The sequence below is a fragment of the Arvicanthis niloticus genome, chromosome 23 (genome assembly GCF_011762505.2).
Source record: "Arvicanthis niloticus isolate mArvNil1 chromosome 23, mArvNil1.pat.X, whole genome shotgun sequence".
Lineage (NCBI taxonomy): Eukaryota > Metazoa > Chordata > Mammalia > Rodentia > Muridae > Arvicanthis > Arvicanthis niloticus.
Genome location: NC_133430.1, coordinates 32405552 through 32416816, shown reverse-complemented (window position 1 = coordinate 32416816; position 11265 = coordinate 32405552). Strand labels below are relative to the sequence as shown.

The window sequence follows — 11265 nt, the reverse complement described above, 5'->3', positions numbered from 1 at the left end:
ATCATAATCTGGCCAAGGGAGAGATAAACAAGTGTCTTAAGCCCAGTTCAACGCAGGGATGGGGTGACCCAGATGTCACAATTTTTATAGTTCAACATTTACATATTGAACTCAGAACTGAAAGCTGGTGTCATTCAATCATGGATAAATTCAGGGGACTTCAGGGGGAAACCTGTCGGGCAGTGAATGTCCTTAATTTGGGATAGCCAGAAAAATTATGTGCTAGATCAGGGAAAGGATTTTATCTTTCCATGAGACCCTTACCCAAAAGGGAACAGAAAACAGTGCTTCAGTTTAATCTGGAGACATGTCATATATCTGGGCATTGGGCCTAGTCCACTTCTAGTCAGTGAACAACACTGGAATTCTATCAGTTTACTGACCTCTCATGGGCACAGAGAATCTTTAGTGGCAGCTGACTTCCTTATAGATACTGTACTCTTGACACTGGGCCTGAGAAGGCAACTACATGTTCCAGCTTTTAGGACTAGAACCTCGAAGTGTGATCTTGCTTTGAATAGGCAGTCTCAGGCCCTCGCCCTGGCTTCTTTTCCCTCACGCACCAGAGAGTCACCTATATGTCTCTTCACACCATCTGCGGCATCATGGGAGAGGAAGAGAATCTGCGTTTCTGAATTCTGTCTGCACATTTTGATTTCTGTGTTGGGGGTTGGGGAGCCAGGAACTTTTTTTTTTTTTTTTTTTTTTTTTGCAAGCTGAGTGATTCTAGAATGAGGGGCTACTGTTACTTAGAAACAGGTATTCCAAATACCCAGCAGCAGTTGCTTCATTCGCGGGAATGGGGGAGAAAGGGGTCACTAAAACCTGAACCTGGGGTCCAATGTGATAACTTCTTTTTCACTTTGCAAGTATTTATTGAACTTCTGTTCGTCAGATACTTTCCACCAACATACCTTTGCGTCTCCCCATTTAGGTTTTAGAGCTACAGAGCTGGGCTCTGCCAAGGAGAGGCAAGGACTGGCAAGATGCCACCACCAAAGGAGAGTGAAGTCGGGAGTACTCAGTCTAGCCACACCTGCATTCCAGCTGAGGTCACCTATCTCTGGCTCAGAAAGCTGCAGTTCCTGAACCGCAGCCCTCTTCCCTTTAGATCGGAGGTCACAGTTCTGCAATAAATACTGTTGGTGTTACTTTTTGTTCATAATCTTCCCGCGCTTCAGTAAAAGAAAAACCAAAAACAGAACAAACAAACAAACAAACAAACACGTTTGTGAAGGGACTCCTGCTGCCCAGGTTGCATGGACCAATTCTGATTAGAACTCAAACCGACAGAGCCCCACTGGTAGAAACCCAAACGCGGACTAGGACAGCAGTTAGATGTGTGAGCGTGGGGATGGGGGGTAGAGGGTGGAGTGGGGGCAGAGGGGTGGAGTGAGGGAGTAGGAGGGGGGAACGGGAGTGGATGCGACACTCCTCCCCAAAGTGGTGCCCAGGCTATCAGCAGCGCATCCTTTTCTTACTTAATAGCCCCAGCAGGCCTTTCAGATAAGGGAAAGACATCCAGAAAATTGTGTACTTTGGTAAAAGTTCTCAATATCCCAGAAGCACAGTCAAACTGCACCCAGCTCTATAGATCCCATAAACACTAAGCCGTCCTGGAAAGAGAGATAGAGACCAAGAACAGGAGGGAAATTCTTGGTCAAAGACTGTGGGTTAAGATGGAACGGGGCCAAGCATGTTTCTTGGGAACCGTTTGAATTTCAATGAGGAACTGTAGCTTCTACACTTTTCAGCTTTGCCTGTCACTGTGCTTGGATTTAGACACACTGTGGATTGCCGGGCAGTGTCTTTGTTCTTAGCAAATTCTTCCTTTCAATTGAGAAACCAGGATTTGCACAAAGAAGTCTCACATCTCTTAGGATGTGTCGGTCGGAGGCCAACCAATGGGCGAGTGGTCCCGCCCGCGACTACTAACTACTCCAGGAGCCCAGTCCACACTCCTCTTCTAGTCCAACTGGAGATGGCGGCGACACTGAGCCTGGAGCCCGCGGGCCGCAGCTGCTGGGACGAGCCGCTGAGCATCGCCGTGCGCGGCCTGGCCCCCGAGCAGCCCGTCACGCTGCGCGCCGCCCTGCGCGACGAGAAGGGCGCGCTCTTTCGAGCCCACGCGCGCTACCGCGCCGACGCCGCGGGAGAGCTGGACCTGGCGCGCGCGCCCGCGCTGGGCGGCAGCTTCGCGGGGCTCGAGCCCATGGGGCTGCTCTGGGCCATGGAGCCCGACCGGCCTCACTGGCGCCTGGTCAAGCGCGACGTGCAGACGCCCTTCGTGGTGGAGCTGGAGGTGCTGGACGGACACGAGCCCGACGGCGGGCGGCTGCTGGCGCGGGCGGTGCACGAGCGTCACTTCATGGCTCCCGGGGTGCGGCGCGTGCCCGTGCGCGAGGGCCGGGTGCGTGGAACGCTCTTCCTGCCCCCAGGTGAGCTGCCCTTAACTTTCCCTTTGCTCAAAGTTCCCCTGTGATTTTAAGTGAAGAAAAGGGTAGCTCTGAATGATCTGGGGCTCAGTAGGAAGGAGACAGGATTGGACTGGAAGGGGCTTGTTATGGTGATGATGTTTCCCTGAAGCTGGTCCTTCAGTTCCGCTGCTAAGTTACCAGACTAATGCCACTGCTAAACTTCCTTAAGTTTTAAGGAAAGGGACAAGACCCTTGTAACAATAACATGAAAATTAGAGGTTATAAGCCCAGTGTGGTTTGTGGACACCTTTGATCCCAGAACTGGAGAGGCAGAGTCAGTTGGATCTCTGAGTTCGAGGCCAGCTACAGAGTGTATCCTGGGACAAGACTGGACTACACTAAGAAGCCCTATCTCCAAATCAATAGCCATCTTTAAATATTATTTTAAATGTCAATCTGTTTTGAGCTGTGCAGAAGGTTGGGACACCAAAGCGTAAGGCTGCCTTGACTTTGGAGCTCCAAGCCAGTCTGGTCAACACAGCAAAACCCCTTTTCAAAACAAGGGACATTTCTTACTTCTGCAGTTTTTCTTTCCATTGCACTTTAAGATTTACGTAGATTAGCAGTTAAAGTGGGAGGGAGGCCCGCCTTTTCTGTAGACCAGCAGTAGGAGATTGTTGTGAGCCTCCTCAGTAACTAAAGACAAATGCAAAAGCAACATGCAAAATCAAACTACAGGATCGATTGCGCAGCTTCACGAGTGACAAAACTTTCAAAGTCCGCCATTTCCAATGAATGTCAATTGCTTGGAGGAAATGCCACTCAATACACAGCTAGAGAGAGTGGAAGTGTTCTTTCAGTTATCCTGGGAAGAATCAAGTCTTTGGCTAGGTGGGTGAATATGTAATTCTGCCCTTTTGTGACATGTCTGCCCCAGAATGTTTATTGCTTGAGAACAGTCCAAACGCCCCCAGTATTGGAGCTATGAGTAAATAGAGTTGGATTTCTAGAAGTCAGAGCAATTGACCCACAGCTGCTTAAATCTTGTGCTTAAATCAACCCAAATTGAAATCACAAGGAGGCAAGTTCTGCAATCGCTGGTCATTCCCCTAGTGTTCAGTAGCAGCAGCCGCAGCAGTGGCAGAAGCAGCAATTGGTGGCATCCTCTAGTGTCACCGCCCTGTGTATCTTGGGTATCAGGTCCCTTCGCTGCTGGCCAATGTTACATCCTTAAGTCCAAGAACTGACAGACTCCAGAGTCTTCTGGTGACCAGCACTCGGGAGCTTCGAGCTTTTATTCTTTAGCCTCGGCTCACTACTCTCTCTTATTATCTCCTTATTTCCACTTTTCTTCTTTCCCTGACTACTCTTAAAATTGTTCGGTCGCTTCTTCAGCCAGCTGCCTGAACCCTTTCACAGCATAGTGACTGTTGCCACGACAACCTGGGAAGTCTGCCCTTTGCCAGGACTATGCTCAGAGGAGGAGTCGCAGGCTGACACGTGTGCCAGCCGCTCGGAAGTTGAGATATTCATTCAGGAATTGGGTGTCAGGTGCTGGGCTCACACCACCGCACAGGAGCTGAGAGGTGAGAGCAGCAGCCTACCTTAGCAGTTTCAGGGCTTGGTCTGCTAAGTACTCAGCTGTTACAGGTACTGCGGCTCTGCCTTTTCTGCCTCTCTGCTCCCTGTTGCCTTTGTTACTAGCTTAGCTTACATTGAAAGCAGGCAAGAAAAGAGCATTCGAGAGAAGCCTTTGCCTCATGTTGCTGCACAGGTAGTCGGGGAATATTAAAAAGACTGACTCCCAGGGGACTTGCTGAATAGCCTGCTTATATAGTTAAGGTTCATCTGATCAGTTACAGCCTAGCCTCTTAGCGCCAATCACAATCACTGAGATTTGTGTTTAGACCGAACACAGATTTACGTCCAGGTACAACTACCAGATTAATAGGGGAAATGCCTCCTCCACCCCCAACACACACACACACACACACACACACACACACACACACACACACACACACCGGGGTGGAATGGTTATAAGAAAAGATCTGGTACAAGTTGTTTCAAAGGGCCCTGACCACAGCTCCACCTTCGGGAGCCATGACACCCAGCCAGTCTTTGTGTAGTCATGATGGAGTGTTGAAGATGGTGTTGGTGCAAAGACCGGCGACCTGTTAGACCATTAATCCCTTTGTTCTTGGTGGCCAAGACTGCAAAGAAGAGTTCAATGGCTGTTGATTAGGGAACCAGATTCCCCTATCCCTGATTATCTTTGGTCATTTATAGGAAAATGGACACCAGGAGAACACCAAGTTTATACTCCTCAATATAAACTTGAGGAACTTATTAATAGGAATATCAATTTTAACAGACTTAAATAGTGCTTATCACCTGCCCATGCCGACAACACAGGTGGACCCCCCCCCACACATCTGTCTTCAGTCACTAAGATAAAATTCATGAAGTAGGCAAGGTAAAATATTTATTTATTTATTTATTTATTTATTTATTTATTTATTTATTTATTTGGTGTATGCCTGGGGTGCACGTGTGGAGGTCAGAGTATAGTTGGCTTGAGTTCTCTCCTTCCACCATGTGGGTCCTGGGGATTGAACTCAGGGTGTCAGGTTTGACAGCAAGTGCCTTGTTAGCTAAACACAAGCAGTCTAAGGCACTCGTGTCAGAGGCAATGATACTGAGGGACACCAGCACATAAGATCCACAGTCGCACAGAAGAAGGAACAGGCCGCAGTGGAGTTTGCTGGTGCCTATGGAGTGTTTGCTGAGAGCTGAAGTCAGGGCTCCCTACAGGAATAGAATCAACAGAAGATATATTGTGCAAAGGGATTTATTAGATTAGCTATGGGCTATGTACTTGGATAATGGCCATTTGCACTTGAGAGGCTGATAACATAATTATTGCTACTCACACCCACTGGATGCCTCCGCCATCCCAGTGTGACCATGAAAACCTGTAGAATCCTTTGAGAGCCATGTTGAAAGGCCAAAGAATCTGGGTGTCCAGTGTCAGCCAAGGTGACAGCAAACAGGATAGATGCACTTACCAGCAAACAAAGAGCAGGCAAAACCAGGCCTTTCCCTCAGACTGCTTGGTATCTGGACTGCCAGCAGAAGGCACTGCCCAGCTTGAGGGAAGGGTCTCTTCTCATTTAATCCATTCTGGAAATGCCCAGGGGTATGTCTTATTGATTCTAGATCCAATCAATTTGAAATCATGATTAACCATAACACTGAGTTATTGTTTAATTTGGACATGTGAAAGATAACCCCCCCCTTCATACAAATGGTGGAAACATTTAAGACACAAAAAAAATGCAAAATGAACATGCAGCTTTTGAGTCTCTGTCCACTCACTGGGCAGAATGCGTTTGAGATTCATGGGGTCTTCTACCCATCAGGCCTTTCTGTTTCCCCATAATGCACTGTAGCGTGGATGTAGCACGGTTTGTATCCATTTACCAGCTGAAGGACATTGTGTTTGTTTGCAGTCTGGAGATTATGGCTAACATGGCTACACATGCTTGAATACAAGTTCTTGTGTGGACACAGGTTTCATTTCATTTCTCATTTGTAGGCAGCTGACCTGACAGACCTGACGGCTGGAAGGCAGCGCCAGTTTGTCAGCTTGAAAAGCAGCTGCCCGTTTTTTTCTCACGTAGCAGCCGCTGACTCAAAGCGGCTGCCCGTTTTTGCTCTCGGTGCCACTGACTAAAAGCGGCTGTGGCTGCCAGCCAAGAGAAGCAGCGCCCCAGCCTCAGAGCAGCTGACGGGCTGACATTCGCCCATCAGCCGCTCTGAGGCGACGATCCAAGATGGCGGCTACTCAGGCTCTCAGGTAGAACTATCAGTGCACTGCGCATGCGCATGCGCATGCGCAGTGCACTTAGAAACTTGACTCCAGCCCCTCCCAAACGGGGCATGCAAATGAGGTACAACTAGGGTACCACGAACTTGGCCAATCACCCCTCCCGGGTGGGGTATGCTAATGAGTATGCTAATGAGTCATTGCAAATTGACCAATCGGACACCTCCATGTGCGTTGCCACGCCCAGGGCTGGGGGTATATAAGTAGCCCGTTCTGGGCATTCGAGTCAGTCTCTCCCAAAAACCTAAAAGAGTGTTTCCAATAAAGGCTGTTGAGAAGAATCTGGTTTGTCGCGTCTTCCTTGCTGGACAAGTGGGGCGCGACACTCATTCATACTTCAGAGTATATACTGGCTTATAAAACCATATGTAAGGTTATATATAGGTTTGACTTTGTGAGCAACCACCTGCTGGTTTCTACACTGTTTTGTGTTACACCAGGATCATGTGGTGGTTTTGGTTGTCGCATATCCTCAGTGACAGTTGGCATTGTCTGGTTTGGGAGACAGAAAGGGACAGTGTTTTTATTGTTGTTATTATAAAGGTTGGGTTTTGTTTTTTGTTTTTTGTTTTGTTTTGTTTTTTTGTCTGTGTATGTGTGTTCGGGCTAGGCACATATTTTTTCCCCCTGACTTCTAAATGTCCCTTTAATGTCTTTGTAAGCACTTATGGGGCTTTGAGGTTTTAGATATGGAAAGGGATGTGGATTTAGCCCAGGCTACCCTCCAGGTGCTTGCAGGCACGAGCTCTTTCAGGATATTTCACTGTTTAGAATCTTGACATTCTCACATAAGCAGGAAACGCCTTTAGTGCCAGTGCAAATAGTTCTAGTAATATTTACTTTTGATTTTCCCCCAGAACCTGGGCCCTTTCCTGGAATCATAGACCTTTTCGGAGTTGGAGGGGGCCTTCTGGAGTATCGGGCCAGTCTGCTGGCTGGGAAGGGCTTTGCCGTTATGGCTCTGGCTTATTACAACTATGAAGACCTCCCCAAGAGTATGGAAACCATGCGCATGGAGTACTTTGAAGAAGCCGTGAACTACCTGCGTAGCCACCCTGAGGTTAGATCTCCTCAAGTTTTATTGGCCCCCTATCAGATCTCTTCATCGTGTGCCTGATTTCACAGGAAGAGCAAACTGACAGTCGGCCTCACTCTCTTTATTTCCCAAAGAGCCCAAGCATATTTGAGGTTCCCTATGTTTGATATAAGAAATAAAGGGAAAGAAAAAAGGTAGGGCCATCATCAGCTGGTGCTCTTTCAAATGATATGCTCAGCTCAGCAGCTCTCAGCTGCCTGTGTCCCCGTGTCCCTGCGTCCCTATGTCCTGGAGTCCCTGCCTCCCCACATCCTGCACCCCCGCACCCCCGCATCCCTGCGTCACCGCATCCACTCATCCCCGCATCCACTTATCCCCGCGTCCCCAATCCCCACGTCTCCGAATCCCCGCATCCCTGTGTCCCTGCATCCCTGCACCCCTGGATCCTCGCATCCCCCCCATTCCCGCATCCCAGCGTCCCCGCATCCCTGCACTCCTGAATCCTCGCATCCCCACGTCCCTTCATCCCCGCATCCCTGCGTCCCCGCATCCCTGTGCCCCTGTGGGAGCTGAGATGGACGCACAGCATGAACTGTGTAAGAGGGACTTGAGAATCAACAGCAGGAGACCAAGTGCTCTGAGCTTTCTAGGTTCAGCATAGCACAGCTGGGCTGGCAGCCCTTGTTTAGTTTATAATTTTATAATCAGTCGTTGATGTGGCTGGAAGACATTAATGTGACGCTCTTAGAGAAGTGGGGCCCATGCAGGATGCATCTAGGGAGAATAGATTTTGTCAATTTTCAAAAAAATATTAATATTGTGTATTTGTGTGCACGTACAAGAACGTCCGTGCTCATGACTATGTGGAGGTCTGAGGACAACTTTGTGGAGGCAGTTCTCTCCCTCCACCTTTATGTGCACTCCGAGGGTCAGACTGAGGTCATCAAGCTTGTGCAGCAAGTGCTGTACCCACTGAGCCATCCCACCAACCCTCATTTCACCGACTTCTGGTTCTATGACTTTGGGACCTTTGTTTCTTCCTTTAATAAACAGGGTAATTACCACATTGTTCAGTTCCTAGGACTTCAGTGGCAGAGTGACGTTTCAAAGTTTCCCGGGTGTTGTTATAGAAGCCACAAGAGAAGTAAAAAGACTGTTGTGAGAGATCAGCCTTTTGCTTTTAGCCCAGAGGACACTGGGACTCAGGACAGGAGCAGTCCTTGTGGACAGCGCCAGTCCAAACTACCCGGAAGGCACTGAGCAGGGAATGGATGGAAGAAAAATACGACAAACATGGTCTCAGTCAGGGTTACTATTGCTGTGATGAAACACCAGGACAAAAAAGCAAGTTGGGGAGGAAAAGGTTTATTCACCTGACACTTCCACATCGCTGTTCATCACTGAAAGAAGTCAGGACAGGACTCAAACACAGCAGGAACCTGGAGGCAGGAGCTGATGCAGAGGCCATAGAGGGCTGGCTATTGCTTACTGGCTCATAGCTTGCTCAGCCTGCTTTCATATAAGATCCAGGACCCAGCTCAGGGATGGCACCACCCACCATGGGCTGGGCCCTCCCCCATTGATCACTAACTAAGAAAAGATCTTATATCCGAATCTCATGGAGGGAGTTTTCTGAGTTGAAGCTCATTCCTTTCTAATGACTTTAGCTTGTGTCAATTTGACACACAACCAACCAGGACAGCATCTTCCCACAGCTTTTGTAGGGAACCAGGACAGAGAACAAAGTCTTAGCTAGCACGACTGAGGGCCCAGAACTGAGAAAATAGAACAGCCCAGAGTAGGGAGGACCTCAGGAGGACCATCAGAGAGAAGTTCATTGTGGGGGGGGGGTAGGGGGGAGGCTGGAAGTTAAGTGTGGAAGGCCATTCCTGGAGAAAGATAGTGGACAGCATTCCAGACACAACCAGAGGGTGACCGCTGAGATCATGTGGTCATCTGAGATCGTGAGCCACTGTAGGAACAGGTGGACTGGGGAGGGGGACATTCCTGCTGGAGCTTGGGTCTTCTCACTGCAGTATGGAGAGCTGCAGGGGAGGGGCATGCATGGGGGGAGGACCCAGGAGGCTGAGGAGGTAGGAGAAGATGTGAGAGGGGTCCTTTGGAGAAGTGGAAAGCAAAACACCAGTGATGTGAGGCAGGATTGAAGGGCCACATCGGTGCCCCTGTCCAATGAGAGATCGGGCAGCAGGAATGTTTGTTTTCCTTAGTTTCTTGGGTCCATTCTCTCAATAGTTCAGTGGCTAAGGGGAGGAGTGCAAATGCCTTTTTAGAGTAGCTTCATCTCACCATGGTGGTTTTGAAAATAGAGACAATGTCGATGTTGGCCCTGGTCTATTTGGCTTTCTGGCTGGGCCTATTCACTGTTCAATACTGTCCTAGACTAAACCGCCATTTTTCGTTTGTTTCCTTCTCAGGTAAAAGGACCAGGAATCGGGCTGCTTGGCATTTCCAAAGGGGGCGAACTTGGCCTTGCTATGGCCTCCTTCCTGAAGGGCATCACGGCCGCTGTTATCATCAATGGCTCCGTGGCTGCTGTTGGGAACACCATTTATTACAAGGATGAGACCGTACCTCCTGTGACTATCCTGAAAAATCGAGTCAAAATGACCAAAGATGGTCTCAAGGATGTTGTGGAAGCTTTGCAAAGCCCTCTGGTAGAACAGAAGAGCTTCATCCCTGTGGAAAGGTCTGACACGGCCTTCCTGTTCCTTGTAGGTCAGGATGACCACAACTGGAAGAGTGAGTTCTATGCCAATGAGATCTCCAAACGCCTGCAGGCCCATGGGAAGGAGAAGCCCCAGATCATCTGCTACCCAGAAGCAGGGCACTATATTGAGCCTCCTTACTTCCCACTGTGCAGCGCTGGCATGCACCTCCTGGTGGGTGCCAATATCACCTTTGGAGGGGAGCCTAGGCCCCATGCCATGGCCCAGCTGGATGCATGGCAGCAACTCCAGACTTTCTTCCACAAACAGTTGGGTAGTAAGAGTTAGGGAGTGTCCCCTAAAATATAACCTATTATATGGTGGTTTGGGGGGAAAGGTTCAAATAAATACATTGTAAGAATATTAGTTCAGATTACTTACTTCATCTGAACGTATAACTGCTTTAGGTTTACATTTTTAAAAATTAATTTTAGTATCAAAATAGTGTTGATTCAATGGCTGGGAATGTAGTTCCATTGTAGAGTCCGTGACTGGCTCATGCAAGTTCCTGAGTTCAATCCAGCATGCTGTAAGAACAAAGCATGTTGTGTGGAAACTATAGCTAGTCAAGAAATAGTGCCTGGAATAAAAAGCAACCATTCGTAAACACACTTACGTAACTTAAAATTGTTTTGTCCAATTCTTGGGCCAGTGTTCCCACTCCATCTTCCCTCCTGAAGTGGCTTATGGGTGACTTAAGGGCATCCTTTTCAGATGCCTATTACACATATAGGCTGCAACAAAACCAAGGTCTTCCTTCCCTTCCCTTCCCTTCCCTTCCCTTCCCTTCCCTTCCCTTCCTTCCTTCCTTCCTTCCTTCCTTCCTTCCTTCCTTCCTCCCCTTCCTTCCTTCCTTCCTTCCTTCCTTCTTTCCTTCCTCCCTCCCTTTCCTTCCTTCCTTGTTGTTTCCTTCTTTCTTTCTTCATGTGTGCATATATCTACAAGAACATCAATTTTACAAAGCAAACCAACATCGGAAAAAGAACCTTTCACTTCATGTGATGAGTTCTGTCATGGAGACACAGGGGACAATGAACATTTAGTCCAGGAGACAACAGAGCAGCTGTGGAAGGAAACAGATTTCAGGAATCCCGTGTGTGTCAACCTTCAGACCTGTCTACGAGACAAGGGAGAGGATGTGTGTGCGCAAACGCTCTCATCCCCACATATTTAGGCCATAGCCATCTTCCAGTCAGC

The 11265-nt window shown here is 48.6% G+C and overlaps 1 protein-coding gene across 2 annotated transcripts; it reads left to right on the top strand.

Moving 5' to 3' along the window:
• Window positions 1-1931: 1931 nt before the first annotated feature.
• On the top strand, window positions 1932-10434 carry LOC143436994 (acyl-coenzyme A thioesterase 1). 2 transcript variants are annotated; one of them, XM_076921710.1, is made up of 4 exons: window positions 1932-2438; window positions 7164-7366; window positions 9778-9990; window positions 10079-10434. In XM_076921710.1, the coding sequence occupies exons 1-4, from the start codon at window positions 1982-1984 to the stop codon at window positions 10424-10426; spliced, it is 1221 nt and encodes a 406-aa protein (XP_076777825.1). In that variant the 5' UTR covers window positions 1932-1981; the 3' UTR covers window positions 10427-10434. The 2 variants fall into 2 exon arrangements, with proteins under 2 accessions (XP_076777825.1, XP_076777824.1); XM_076921709.1 differs by having other exon boundaries at window positions 1949-2438; window positions 9778-10434.
• The last annotated feature ends 831 nt before the right edge of the window (window positions 10435-11265 follow it).